The sequence below is a fragment of the Choloepus didactylus genome, chromosome 8 (assembly GCF_015220235.1).
Source record: "Choloepus didactylus isolate mChoDid1 chromosome 8, mChoDid1.pri, whole genome shotgun sequence".
NCBI lineage: Eukaryota > Metazoa > Chordata > Mammalia > Pilosa > Megalonychidae > Choloepus > Choloepus didactylus.
In genome coordinates, this window is record NC_051314.1 from 136,688,171 (window position 1) to 136,704,108 (window position 15,938).

Here is a 15,938-nt window from a genome sequence, read left to right on the forward strand (position 1 = left end):
CATCATGAACATATTTAACAGCAAAGAATTAAATATTTGAGTGTGGCTAAAAGGGGAAATTTTAAGGTGTATATATGTTACTAGAATAAAATTTTTAAAAATCCATGGAAATGCATAACACAAACAGTGAACCCCAAGTTAAACCATGGACTGTAGATAATAGTACAATCATAAAAGCGTGCTTTTATCAATTGTAACAAATGTAGTACACCAATGCAAGCTGTTAGTAATAGGATGGATGGCATGTGGTAATCCTCTATTTTATGCATTATTTTTCTGTTAACCCACAACTTCTCTAAAGAAGAAATAATACAGATACATACATGGAGGGGGAAGAGGGTGAGGGGGTTGAAGCTAAATAAAAAACAGAAGAATAGTAGATGTAAGAAGAAAATAACAGCCAAAAAAAAAAAAAAAATCCCTTCGACCATTAAAACTTGCAGCATGTCTGCCCTGGGACACTGCAAACTAGGACCAGTAGAGTTATTTAAGCTTTCATTAGTGTTTATTTTGAATGAAATTCCAACTATTGCAGGTTGAAAGGGGATGAGGGCAATGACCCATTTCCTTATGATCCAAATTAACTGACATAAACCAGCTCCACTTGTAACATTACTACTGGCTGCATAAACGGACAATTCTTCTGAAAAGCGATTTGGCAGTAAACATGTTCACGTCCTTTGACACAATAATTTCATTACTGGGAATTCAGGCTACACAGACAAAGTGTTAATTGAAAAAGTCTTCATAAAGACACTAATGGCAATATTATTGATAATACTGGACAAACCAAAACCAACTTCACATTCGACAACAAACAATTCAAAACTCAGCCAAGTCCACTGAATCTCAAGCAGGCAGGGAAATGTGCACAGTTCGTAAAGAAAAAAGCACGGGCAAGTGATTACTATGGGTGTAGATGAAGAGATCGCTACAAACATACGCAGAAGGAGCAATTTTACATAATAATATGCAAAGAAAAAAGAACAGAAGGAAATGTAGGAAAAACTTCACAGTAAATATCAAAATAACTGTTCGGGTGTTGGGATTCATGGTTACTTTTTCTTTTACCCCTGCATTTCCCAAGTTTTCCATAATGATCACAAATTATTCCAATAATAAAAGTTATTTGAAAACATAGCATTGTTGCTCTATTTTTCAAGATAAAATCTTTAGAAGTCACTGATCAATCGAGCAAGCATTTATTCAGCATTGTGGAATCCACCATGACTGCCTCTTGACAGCATCCTCCCGCTTCCTGCCTGGAAACAGCCCCTGAGTGAATCACGCCAACCCTAAGACCATCACAGTGGTCTCGCACCCCTTGCCAACGGCTTGGGATCAACCAGGCTGATGTGTAATTTTAATAACAAAAATAAAAAGAGGAAAAGAACATCATGCTTGCAATCTACCTGACTGGCCAAGATGGAAAAGAATGATAAGAACCTATTATTCTAAAGGATGTCAGGAAGCAGGTACGTTCAAGCACTTCTGGCTGGAGTCAAACCAGATAATCCACTGCAGATGTCAATTTGGCAACATGCATCAAAACCTTAAAAATGTGCTTGCCTACCCTCCAGCCTAGTCATTCATTCATTCGTATATATTCATTCATTTCAAATCTCTTGAAATAGTGCATGACATGTTCTACTAGGGATAGAGAAGTGAACAAAAATCTCTACCTCACAGAGCTTACATTTCAGTGCATGGAGATAGATAATAAACCCATCTAAAAGGGCAGAGTATCACAAGTGCTGGAGACAAAAAGCAGAGAAGGGGTACAGGTTGCTGCAACTATGAACAATAACAAGGTGAAAAGTGAGCACAGACTTGGAGGAACTGAGGAAGCCAGCCATTTGGCAATGCAGGGAACAGTGTGCAAGGAGGGGGAATGGCAAGGACAACAGCCCAGCAGCATGTCCAGAGTGTTTTGAGGAACAGCAAGGAGAGCTGTGGAGATGGGGCTGGGGCAGGGTGAGTCAGGAACAGGACAGAGCAGTCATTCCAGTGTGGCGTCAACAAGAGAAGTAAAAGAAGAGCTATACAAACACATTACTCTAAACATATTCAAAAACAACAAACAAGAACCACAAGAAATTGTTTACATAAATTATTTCCCTGCAGATCATGGATTTCTCCTCAGAAATTTAAAATATTAGACATTCTGACATGAGGCCCCTTAATAAATAAGTGACAAAAGCAATTTACAAGATGGATAAATTATATGTGTATGAATAATTCAGTAGATGTCTATATTACATACTCAAGGAAACAGAAATGTGAAGGAACATATATCAAAAGTTATTTCTTCAGGATAGGATTACTACTATTATAAGTAATATATTTTAAACTTTTTTGTTTTTTCAAATTTTTCAAGAAGGAATGCATATTAAATCTGTATTAAGTATAAATATTTCTCTAAAGAAATAAAGTGAAGTCCTATAAAATAGTAATGCCTTCTAAAACAAGGAAATGCATTTGTTCAGTAAGTATTCACTGTCTGCCAGACTTGAATTAGCTGCTCATAACAAAAGGATGCAAAAGGCATCACCCCAGCTTTCACTTGCTCCCCTAGACTCCTGGGGCTAACAGACACAGTCGGATAAATGTAACAGTGTGGGGTAAAGGCAGTGGTGGAGAGAGAGATAGATAATTAGGAAAGAGAGCTCTGAAGACACTCACCAAATACAATCGAGCAGCATGCAGGGGCTTCACAGAGCTCCATCTGGGAATCATACACTACATTTACCCGGACCCTACTGGAGCTAACTTTCTAGTGAGAAGATAGAGAAAATAATAAATTACTCTAGGTCTCCTGAAAAAAACAAGAACATGGGGAGGAAGCTAATACAAAACTGCCCTAGAGAGGAAACTTTCAACTTAGGAACACCCACAGTAATAGCAACTACCACTGCAAATTAGTCAACAGTGAAAAATCACACACTACAAACCACCACGAGGGGCAGTCGGACAAAAAAGACGTTGAAGCAATTTTACTAGAGAGAAAGAGGTATTGCCAGGGAGCTCAAAACAGCTTCGATCAGGGGAAAACAAAAAGGAGAAGTGGACACATCCTCAATCTCTGAGTGATTATTTTCTTTTGGAAATTTATAGAGCAAACAGACAAAAATACAGTAAGAATACAGAATATTTGAACAGTACAATGAATACAATTAATAAGCCTGAACTAGCGGAATATGACAATAAATTTGAAAACAGCTGAAACAGACAATTCTGTCGAAATATATGCCTTACTGAAACTGTCTCCAGCAGAAATGGTAATCAGAAGTAAACTTAAAACCATGAAAGGAAATACATTTATAGTCAACAAAATACCAACAGCTCCAGATGGTTTTACAAGCTAGTTTCATCAACACTTCAAGAATCCTCTAATCCACATCTTATGCTAACTGTTTTCAAGACAGACAGCTCAGCAATGCAGCTGGATATGAAAGGAATAAACAAAACTCAGTAGTTTTCCTCTGTAACAGCCACAACTAATAAGAAATTAAAATAATAATAAAGTTTCATTCATGCAGTCAGAAAAAGAATGAAGAACCCAGGAAAAATTCTAACAGGTGATTTCAATTTATAAAAAGATAATATAATAATATGTCAAATTTTTTCTACATTAAGCCATAAATCCAATGCAAAACCCGTGAAAATTCCACTGGGATGTTTACAGAGCCTTACAAATTGATCCAAAAATTTACATAGAGGAGTATCTTGCCGAAAACTTCAGAAAATTTTAAAGAAGAAGAAAAAGTGGAGGGCCCCATCTAATAGATAATTGAGACATCATAAAATAATATTCATAAAAAAGGTGAGGTATTTATATAGCATTAGACAAGTAGACCAATGAAACAGTAAAATGAAGAACAGGATAAGGTCCGTGATCATAAGGGAACTTGATATGTGACAGTCCTGGCTTTACAAATCTGAGAGGAAATGACAGACTGTTAAATAAATGGTGCTAAGACAATTGGTTATTCAAGCAAGAAAGAAATTTCTCTCTTCATGCCATGCAAAAATTAATTCCAAGTAGGTTACAGAGCTAAACATGAAAAGCAAAACTGCAAGATGTTAAAAGAAAACAGAATATAAGTAAAAAGGATTTCTAAAGACACAAACAGAAAACATAATGGACAAAATGGATGCATTTGACTACATTATAATTCAATACTTCATAAAATATAAAACACCATTAAAAAAGTCAAGAAATCACAGACAAGGATTCTGTTGCTGAAACACATTACTGAAAAGGGATTTATATTAAAGTATATAAGATTTTCTATAATCAAAAGAGAAAGGTCCAAGAATATAATCAGACAACACGAAATCAGACAATATAGAGAGAAGACACAAATTGCCAACAAGCATATATGAACTCAACCTCACTGGTAATCACAGTGCCAAGCAAAATGAGGAGATCCTTTTGCTCATCAGAAGGCAATGTTTAAGCCTGAGAACACCACGTGATCGTGAGGATGATGCAAGATGGTGCACTTTGGTGGACAACTAGTACAACTGGGAGAGCATTTGCAATATCTAGGGAATTCCAACAATTCCACCTCTAGGTATATCCCACATAAAGAAACTCGCACAGCTGGGTACTTATACAAAGATGTCCGTTTCAGTACCTCTTGGAAAAGTGAAAACTGGAAATACATGAGATATTCAGCAATAAGTAGACAGATTTAAAAATAAGGTTATTCATAAAGCAGGTAAAATGAATAAACAATTTACAATGTATCAACAGAGAAATATCTGAAAAATTGAAAAGTTACACCAATTTTATTTATGTAAACTGAAAAGGTACACCAATATTATTTATGCAAATATTAAAACATGATCATTTTAAAGCAATTGTAATAACAAGGGAAGACTGGAGCAGAGATAAACAAAGAAACCAGTGTAGTCATGTAGTAAAAGCCTAAATCTTTAGAAAGGTGGTTATCTCATGGAGAGTGAGGCCGGAGGGGAACAAAATGCGGGCAGGACTTTGGTTCCCCCAGCATTCTACAAATACTCATTTTGTGCCATGCGATATTCTAGCTACTGGGGAGGCAGCCAAAAAGAGTAAGTAAAATATATAGCATACATGCCAATAAATTCTGTGGTGAAAAACATTTCAGGAAGGAGATAAAATGTTGTGAGGTGGCAATCTGCAATATTAAATAGAGCAGCCAAGAAAGAGCACCCCTAAAAGGTAGTTGAGTGAAGATTAAAAAAGGTGAAGGAGTGAGCCAGGCAGCTATACAGGGGAAACAAGGGATGTCCCTGGTGTATTCCAGAAACAGCCAGGAGGTGGATGGCCCCAGAGCAGACGGAAGAGGGGAGTCAGGGGAGATGAGGGCAGCCAGGGAACTGGAAGCCAGAGCTGTTGGGCATTTGGAGGCTGCTGTCATGATCTTGACTTGGGTATTGAGGAAGGTGGGGAGACACCGGACATTCTGAGCAGAGGATGGACACGTCTGACTCAGGTTTCAAAACGAACACTGACTGCTATGATGAGAACAGACTGAGGAAACCAACAGACCACTGTGTACCCAGGTGGGGTAAAATGGCGGCTTGGACCAGAGTGGCTTTGATGAGAGTCAAGGATGACTCAGTGTTTAACTTGTATCTATGATGCCTTACTTCATTTTTTAAAAATCTGCATCAAATACAGCAAGCTGCTGGCATCTGTTTAATCTGGGCGGTAGGTCAGTAAGTATGTATATATTATTTTCTGTCCCTTTGGGTGTGCCTGAAATATACTGAATTACAAAATGTACTAAGATCATCAGTCAAAGTCTGAGATTTTTCTCTAGGAAAAGAGAATACACATTAAGGCTCCCAAGTGTGTCTTGGTAATAATTAAAAAAACACCTTTACTTCTTAAATCCCATTAACAGTTTAAGCATCTATTAAAATGGTCAACCTAAGAGACAAATCAAGTTGTTAAAATAAGCTATTTGTACTGCTCACACATTTTACAACAGAAGTTGAAAGGCTCAACCTTTTCCACAAAAGTCAACCCAGGGTGGAACTTTGTCCTCCTCTAATTCTACAACGAATCTTTGATGTTATGTGCTGGGAAGGTTAATGAAATAATATAAAAACAGCAAGCCATGGGTGGTAACCTCTGCACATTTTTCCTTCTTTATTTTCTTGTTGATCACTCTTCTTGGCATAGAAAGTGGCTATAATACAGAATTGTATGTTGTGTTTAACCAATGGGCTAAAATCTCCAAGGTTCTATCCTTGGCTTACTGGGAAAGCAAAGGCTCCCACAGAGAGCACCAGTGAGTAATTGCTATGTACTCTGCCTTAGACCTCTTGTCCCTAATGTCTGGCAGAGTTATGTTTTCTGTTGTTTTTTAATATAGGAATAGTGTCTAAACAATGCAGTTAAAGATCTACAATCTTTGCACCTCTCTCTCTTATATCACAAGATGCTCCTTGGTCCATCAGCTGCTTCCCAATAACATCTTTTGGGGATCAGACTACATATGGTAATTGCAAACAGAAATCCAAACAATGTAATACATTCCTTGAAAACATATACACATGAAAACATCTAAAAGCACTTGTCAATATATATAATAAATCCTATGGCCTGTATCTATAAACCACAGTATTTAACTTAAAAACTACAAAGTTTTCAAAAGAGTTTATTCGTCTCTCTATTGGTAGGACAAAGAATGGCATTTGAAAAATCCCTGTAACATATTCCCAGCCCTGGTGTTGAGATACAGGACATGTAACAAATTCCTTCAAAGAGAAGCCCTAAAATCACCACTACCCAAACCACCACCACCGTTTCTAAATTTTAGTTCATTTTAACCACAGAAATAAACATGCTTCGCTCCCACAAGATGAGGAGGACCTCACTAGATAGTCATGACTTTGCTATGACCACAGAGATGTGCAGAATTATTCCCTTGACTGGTAATTCTCCAACTGCTTTTTGCAAAATTGTCGACTGACATCAGCTGCTCCTATTTCAATCAACCAGAACTCCACTAAAATTACTACGGGTGAACATTGTGGCGCGACGAGTGAAAGAACAGTAGTGAGGTACGGATTTGTGATAGGTAGAAAAAGTAGTCAGTTCCATTTCAGATATTAGGACTGAGTAGTTTCAACATCAATTTTATTTATTTGTTTTTAATTGTGGTAAAATATGTGTTAAATGAAGAATCATTTTAACCATTTTAAGTAGACAATTATTTGACATTAAGCACCTTGGCAATACTGCAAAATTTTCACCACCACCTATTTCCAGATTAGTCACATCTTCCCAAACTGAACTCATACTCACTGAGTGTGAATTCCCCATTTCTCCCTCCCCTCACCCCTGTAACCACTAATCTGCTTTCTGTCACTATGAACTTGCTTATTCTAATTATTCCATATAAAAGAAATCATACAATACTTGCCCTTTGGTGTCTGGCTTACTTCATTCAACACGTCTTCAAGTTTCATCCATGTTTTAGCACGTACTGAAATTTCACTATTTACAGCAGAATAATATTCCATTGAGTGTGTATCACATTTTGTTTATCCATTCATTGGCTGATGGACACTTGGGTTGCTTCCACCTTTTGACTATTGTGAAAAATGTTGCTATGAACATTGGTGTGCAAATATCTGTCTGAGTTCCTGCTTTCCATTCTTTAGAGAATATACCTATGAGTAAAACTGCTAGGTCATATGTTAATTCTATGTTTAACTTTCTGAGGAACCACCAAGTTGTTTTAAAAGTGATTGCACCATTTTATATTCCCACCAACAATGTACAAGTGTTCCTATTTCTCTGCATCCTTGCCAATACTCATTATTTTCAAAATTTTTTACTAGTCATCCCTGTAGCTGTTAAGCAGTATATCCAATATATCATTGCAGTTTTAACTTCCATTTCTTTAATGGTTAATGATGTTGAAACATCTTTTCATATACTTATTGGTCATCTAAATATCTTCTTTGGAGAAATGCCTATACAAATCCTGGCCCATTTTTTAACTGAGTTTTTTGTCTTTTTGCTGTTGAGTTGCAGTTGTTCTTTACATAATCTGGATTTTAAAGTCTTATCAGATATATGGGTTCCTAATATTTTCTCCCATTCTGTAGGTTGTATTTTCACATTCCTAATGTCCTTTGATGCACAGAAGTTTTTAATTATGATGAGGTCCCGTTTGTCTATTTTTTCTTTTGTTGCTTATGCTTTTGGTATAAAATCTAAAACTTCATTACCTGTTACAAGGTCCTTTCGATATTTCCCTGTTTTCTTCTAAGAGCTTTTTTACAGTGTTAGTTCTTACATTTAGGTTGTTTATCCATTTTGAATTAATTTTTGTAATATGGTGAAAACGTAGGGGTCCACGCTCATTCTTTTGCATGTGGATTTCCAGTTGTGCCAGCACCATTTGTTGAAGAGACAATTATTTCCTCCATTGGATGGACTTGGCACCCTCATCAAAAATCAATTGGCCATAGATGTGTGGACTCATCCCCGGTCTCCCAATTTTATTCCATTGGTCTGTATGTCTATCTTTATGCCAGTTCCACACTGTTTAATTACTACAGTTTGTAGTAAGTTTTGCAGTCAGGAAATGTGACTCCTGCAAGTTAGTTCTTCTTGATTGTTTTGTCTATTCAGGGCCCCTTGCAATTCCATATTTGGAATTTGAGGGTCAGTTTTTTCATTTCCGCAAAAAAGGCTGCTGGAATTCTGATAGGGACTACACTGAATCTGTAGAACACTTTAGGCTGTATTGACATCCTAATGATATTAAGTCTCCCAGTCCATGAACGTGGGATGTCTTTCCATTTATTTGTCCTCTTTAATACCCTTCAGCAATGTTTTACAGTTTTCCTCGAACCAGCTTTTTACCTCCTTGGTTAAATTTATTCCTAGGTATTTTATATTTTAGATGCTGTTGTAAATGTAACTGTTTTCTTGATTTCCTTTTCAGATTGTTCATTACTGGTGTATGGAAAACCAGATGACTTCTGCGTGTTTACCTTGTATCCTGTAACTGCTGAATCGTTTAATTCTAATTGTTTTTTCATGGACTCCTTGTGATTTTCTATACATAGGATCATGTCATATGAACATAGGTATAATTATTATTTTTCCAATTCAGGTGCCTTTTTCTTCTTTCTCTTGCCTGACTGCTCTGGCTAGAAATTCCAGTACAGCGTTGAGTAACAGTGGTGACAGCAGACATCTTTATTTCATTCCTGATCTTACAAGTTTTAAGCCACCTCTGCCTCAGCTGATCCTCAAATTCTCCGTGTATAAAATGACGGGGGTTGACATTTATTTGTGAAGAGGTCCACATAAACACAAATCAAAAAGTTAAAAAATTCAAATGTAAAAAATAAAAAGTATTCTGTGAAGAGTTTCACTCCCACCCTTAAAACCATCTTCCCTGCTTTCTACCCTCCACAGCCCACACAGAGGTGAGCTTTTCCATGAAGTTCTATGGCAACTTCCAGAGTTTCTTTACAGAACATGAGTACATGCTAACATATACTCTCACTTACTCTTTTCTACCACAAAAGGTTTCACACCATACCCACTGATTTTCATCACCCACAGTGCACACTGGAGAACTTTCCAGAGTAGTGCATAGAGATTTTCCTCATTCTTTTTAACCACAGCATACACTTGAGATATTCATGTAACAAAAACTATTTGACCATCCCCTACTGACAGACACTTGGATATTTTCCAGTTTCTGTTATTACATATAATGCTGCAACAAACTTGTACATACATTATCTGTATAGTATATCTTTAGCATACATTTCCAAAGTGGAACTGCTCAGTCACTGTACAAATGCTTCTATAATTATAGTAAATATTGCCAAACCCCCTTCCAACAGACTGCACCTTCCTGCCCTCTCAATGCATCAGAATCCTTGTTCCACCATATTCTCATCAAAACAGATCCGTCTTTATTTTTTTAATTTCTACTCCATCTGATAAATAAGTGGCATCTCAATATGCTTTTAATTTGACAGCCTTGAAAAACTGAAGCTCAATTATTTGGCTAAGGCCACAGAGTTAGTGAGTACCAAAATGGAAACAGAACCTAGGGCTGCTCAACTAGCATCCTGCCCACTGGCATTGAGCACAGACTCAGGAGCCAGGTGTCCTGGGTTCTACCCTCGCTGTGCTACGTTCTATCCATGATTCCGTTTCCCAAGAGAGTTCTTTTTTTGAGGATTAAATGAGTTAAACAGTGATGGGTAAAGAGTCTGCGTTACGTAAAACTTCATCATATTATTATCAGACCACACACCAGCACTGCAGAACTTTAGCCTGAAGACTCATTCAAAGCTGGAATGGAAATAATAAAAGTATTTCTTCCAGGGCAAATGAGTATGGGGAGAAAAATCAGGATAGAAGGCCAGTGGAGTATAGTCACGTCAGAGAAAAAGCAGGTGCAGCAGAATGAAGTACTGCTTAGAGTATAGGATGGCCACAAGTACGCTGGAACTTACCCTGTGTATCCAGATATTTTCCCAGTATGGTTAATGTCACTAGTAACCCAACCCTGGGGGATTTGAAAAAGGTAGCACAAAACCCCTATGTAATCTGAGGTTATCTGTTAAAATCCTCCCATGATTTTATTTTTCTAACCTCTTTCCAATTTTCTCTTCTACTGTTCCATTTTCCTTTTCATATTCTTATCTTTCATTCTGCGGTTTTCTCCCCTGAAAAACCCTTAGACTTGTAAGTGACAACAAACCACATTACTTAAATACAAACTCAAACTCAGTAATTCCAAATAATTGGGTTCTTGGCTCCCAATTTAAAATTGTTCTAATGCATCCTGGCTCCAATTAAAAATTATGTTAAGATATTATAACATCAAATTGTTGGGTATCTGAGAGTAATTTGGGCTCTGGGGAAAATATGACTTAAAAATAAAAATTTAAATTGCTTCATTAGTAAAATAAAAATTTAAAGAAAAGTTTCCTTAGCATTCTGTTGCATTTTTAAAGCCACTTCTCAAGACACTTTTCACATTTTGCCCTCAATCACTTAGCAATTCTGTACCTTCTATTAGGAGACAACAATAGAATAACAATCAATATAGTAATTGATGGGGAAACTAAGGTTCACAGAGGTTGATTGAGAAGCCCAAGGTTACAGATCTCAACATGTGATGTAATTGTAATTGACTCCTGTGCCAAGCTAACTACAAACTAAGGTGTTTTCCCACTACACTTAAACACTTACGCCTTAATGATTTACAACATAAACTTTTCCGGGTTAACAAAGGCATTACTTCAGTGACAATAAGACATCCCCCTCCCCACCCTATCCAAGCCTTGCAAAATTTCAACAGACACAAACCTTTGGGAGGTGTGAGATTGACTCCGTTTTTAAGGCACCATTGAACTGGTAAAATCCCCAAAGAATCAGCATGGCACAGCATTGAGATTTTACTAGGTTCTGCTCTCAGGTCATCAATGGTCACTTGAAAAAAATGATTGCTAAAAACCTGAAAGAAAATACAAGTAGAGCCAAGGGTTAACTCTTTGATGTTACAAATGATGCTAACATAAACTACTGGCACAGCTTTCAAAGACAATAAATAAATTTTACCAAATGATTTGAGCACAATCTGGCATACCAACATATATTCACTAAATTAATCCAGTTGCTAAAATGTTACAGTTGGACAATGTTGTCATATAAATAAAGATACATGAATAATTAGAATATGCAGAAGAAAGAGATTTAAAAAGATGAAAGGCTTAGAGGAGGTAAAGCAATGACCATAGTTGGAAAAAAAAGAACACTGATGAAGAAAGTAAGACATAGATAAACCCTAGTCTGGAAGAAAGTCAAGGTGCACAATGAATGAAAGGTCAAAATGGAATACTGGTTTCCCTCTGTCCAAAGCAGATGCCAAATTCCTTACACCACCTCATTCAAGACCCTCCAAGATCTGGCTGAATCTTATCTTTCTAGCCTCATCTCACATCACATCCCTCCAAATAACCCACCTTCCAGCCCAGCAGCGTCCTCACTCCTGTCCTCAGTGTGCCCCAGCTCCATTTTTTATCTACCAAATCACAGTGTATTTTCGAAGGAACATCTTAAATATCAGTGCAGCTGGGAAGTTTCCCCAGCCCATCGGGTTGAACTAAAGGGCCTCCTACTCTCAAAGCATCTGGCTTGTAAGCCTATACTGAAAATTCTCATTCATTCTTGTGGACTGATAACACATCTGTTTCCCCCAACAGATCATAAGTTCTTTGAGGACAGGGGACTCTTCTTATTCATCAATGCATTCCTGCAATGTACAGAAAATGCTGTAAACCTAGACAAATGTAATGCATAGCTACTGAATACAAAAAAAGAACACTGATGAAGAAATAGGAGCAAGGGTTGCTGACTGACAAAGCAGAAGGCAAAGTTCAGATGTACACGACACTGAAAAGCATGATGGATTCACAGAACCGAGTCAGCAAACCAGAAAATAGAGATCACTTTCCCTACCCAACAAGAAACAAACCAGTCTTTCTTAGGAAACCTTAACATTTTTACAAAGCCATCAATCCTGGCTCCTTCATTTACAAAATATTTTCTGGAAGAACCCTGGTTAAGGACAAGGTGGAGAGGAAGCTCACTTATATTCCTCTCTACGTTAATTCCAATAAAGAGCTACAATAATTCTCCTGTCTGAGGTTTGCTTCTGAGATTAGATGTCAGGGAGCAAACGTCACCTTTCCTAATGAGGCCAGCTCTGACAACTCTATTTAAAAATTACATCCTCTCTCCATCTCAACACTCCATTATCCTCAGTGGATGCATTTTTCTCCTTAGCATTTAGCATGCACCATACTATATTTATTCATTTATTTATTTTATCCATTGTCAAGTCCTCCTCTTTAAAACATAAGCTCTGAAAGGAAAGGAACTTTTGTCTGCTATGTTCCCATTGTCTAAAATACCACCTAGCAGACAGCAAATGCTCAGCAAATATTTGCTAAATTAACATGGTCTAGTCTTACGCATATATACACACACATACATATGTATGTAAAATACATGTAATTCTGTAGACAACTGGCAGGATCTCTGTGCCATTGGACCACATAAGGGTGGACAATAACAAATCTCCAAAACCTCTTAAAATACATGTTTATGTGTGCACATTTCAGGAGAAAGGGTTTATAAATTTCACAAATCCATCAGCAAGTTAATGTCTCCAAACAGTTTAGAAGTCAGAACCAACAGGTCTCAGAACTGATAAGAACCTTCCTCAAAACTGCAGTTCAGAGCTGGTGGAAACAGAAAGAGAATCCAAGCCCTGGAATTGCAGAATCCTGTCCTCTAAACTATATGGTATATTTCACATACAAAGATATTACCATCATCATCGTCGTCATCATCTATCAATCTCTCACTGTTTTGGAACATCAAAAACACATGCCCTCTAACTAAAGGCTGATCATTTAATACTAGATCTGCCATGTGCTTGTCTATATTCTTGTCTGTTTGCTTTAATATTATTATTTATTTCTTCAACAGTTGTCCCATGAAGGAAAAAAAACAGAAATTTCATTATGATGAGTAATAGCAGTATGATATATCCTCAAGCATCATATTCTGAAACATTTTCTGATCTTGAAAGAAATGTATATTTATTTACAAATCTCTTCTACATTGAGAATAATCTGATACCTCATTACATGAAGATGATTGTTGAACTTGGGGAGGCACCTACCACCCAAGTTCTAAGAGGCAGAAACAGAATTCCAATCCATGAATTATACAACATATGATCAGTTAGAGAAGAAGAAGGGTGTATAAGAAACAGAATGACTTAAGCATTTTATCTTTGGTACAAAGGTTAAAAAAAAATAAAATGAAACACAAAATGTAGGTTAGGGATTAGTGAAAATCATCCCCCCACCCCCCCATCCAAAATGAGATTGACTTAGAAACATTTTTAGTGTGAATCCCAAACAGCTGTGAATGGAAGTCTAGCCAACTACATGAAGATATTTGTACTGAAACTAATTATAATTAGTATGTGCCATTCTAACTTCATATACTGCAATTATTTAAAGGGATAAGAATATGAGATAGTCTACTGTGGGCAAGCTAAGCACATCTAGAGCTCTGTTTAATTTATTTTATAAATACCTAATGAAGCTGACACTGTAGCCTTTTAGAATGAGGACAATGCAATACATAGCCCAGATAAACGGAATTAAGGGAAATTCTGGCCAGGTTTCAAAAAGATATCATTTCTGGTTTTGGAAAAATATGCTACAATTACCAGAATACATAGTAAAGAACCCCAAAGGCAATTTCAAATGAAAAGGCTTTTAATGGATGGTGTTTGAGCAAGAGAGCATGAATTTCAATCTTGAGATGATCAGGCAAAGCATAAATCAGTATTTTTTCCTGTTTGTGGTAAGTCTTTAAGAAAATTACCTTAAGAATAATAAAAATAATTCATGTTCACTAAAAATGCACATTTTGAAAAGAAGAAATTCATTATAATAATTTTCCATATTCTATCATGTACTATCACCACTAAATTTCTTAAACTTTACCAAATCCTGAATGATAAAAATCATGATTTGAAAACTTCAAAACGCTACTGGCTGCATCAACCAATCCAATCTCCTTCAGAAAAAGTCAAAACTCAACTGTCTTTTGAACCTCTAGTTAAGTTTCCCCACTGAAATTGCCAGAAGGCCATTCGTTAACCAAAACAATGCACTTATGAAGACTGCTAAATTTGTTGGTTTTCCTGTCACGTACAAGGAAACATTTACGTAACCAGAGGTGCCTTCATCCAAAGTCCTTTGCTGGGGAAGGGTAATTACTATCGTAAAAGAATATCAGATCATAATAAAAATGCCTTTACATGAGAAAGGAATTTTGTTCTTAATTTGGAGAGCTTAGAAGCGTGGGTTTCCTTTAGTCCATGAAAATCAATAAGAAAGAGATTGAAATGCTGACAATTTGGAGATGGAAATGTACTTTTCACCATTTTCAGATCTTTTCAAATATAAATAGATCATATTAAGTATTCTCGGTGCAAGAGGAACATGTTACCATTGCAACGATTACAATATGCAACTCATACCCTTATAACAAATACAGTATGCAACCAATAGGTAGCTTAAATATTTCAATGAGAACAGGAACAAACAACAGCTTAAAGTAAGTAATCTCTGTAGCTACCACTAGTTAATAGAGGCGGTCAGCTGTCCCTGACAGAGGTCACCGCTTCAACTCACAGTTATGCATCTGAACTTTTCTCCAAATCTTCAAGGACACCAGGGTTAAATTCCAGAGTATCAGAAGACAAGCAAAATTCGCCCCACTCATTATAAGAGGAGGCAGCTGATTCGACTTGCTCTATGGTACCAGTGATAAAAGGCAAGCTTAAAATATTACTGATCTGGAGAGAGGGAAATTTCTCTTCTGTTCATTTGACGTTACTGCATATCCTTGCAGGAAATATATTTCATCTGGTTGGCTTTGAGTTGAATGACTTCTTTGATTCACTCTGGAGGTGGAGGTGAGGGGCAAGAAGGAAAACCCACCTTAGTCACTGATGCAGGACAGATATGAAAGGGTTCACTCATATCCACTGCCTCTAGCTTCATACCAACTGTGAAGAAATGGCTTCGCAAATCTGCATGATCCTGTAGGGAAAGGGTTTAAAAAAAAAAAAAACAAAAAAAACTGAAAGCCATGGTATTGTAAATTAACTCAGTAACTGTCTGGGTGATATCCTGAAACATTTTCCTGAGCAGCCACTGAAATCTGATTGAAATAATGAAACCTCCCCGTTTCGAATTTCTAATTATTGCAAGATACTGTCGATTTAATTATTTTCTGCAGGCGAAATAGCTTTTCCGGGGGAGAAGGAAATAAGCCTTTGTAACCATTCTTAAATTTA

At 36.8% G+C, this 15,938-nt stretch overlaps 1 protein-coding gene across 7 annotated transcripts in view; it reads right to left on the bottom strand.

Annotated features, from left to right (window-relative positions):
- Positions 1–15,938, bottom strand: part of SFMBT2 (Scm like with four mbt domains 2) — a 271,301-nt gene that overhangs the window by 86,069 nt on the left and 169,294 nt on the right. For 6 of the 7 annotated variants that reach the window (XM_037845416.1, XM_037845418.1, XM_037845417.1 and 3 more), the window contains 2 exons: positions 15,580–15,681; positions 11,357–11,504 (listed from right to left, as the gene is read on the bottom strand). The exons of the other annotated variant lie outside the window; for it this stretch is intronic. In XM_037845416.1, the coding sequence (XP_037701344.1) occupies positions 11,357–11,504; positions 15,580–15,681 (250 nt within the window). The remainder of the gene's footprint in view (positions 1–11,356; positions 11,505–15,579; positions 15,682–15,938) is intronic. 7 annotated transcript variants of the gene reach the window in all.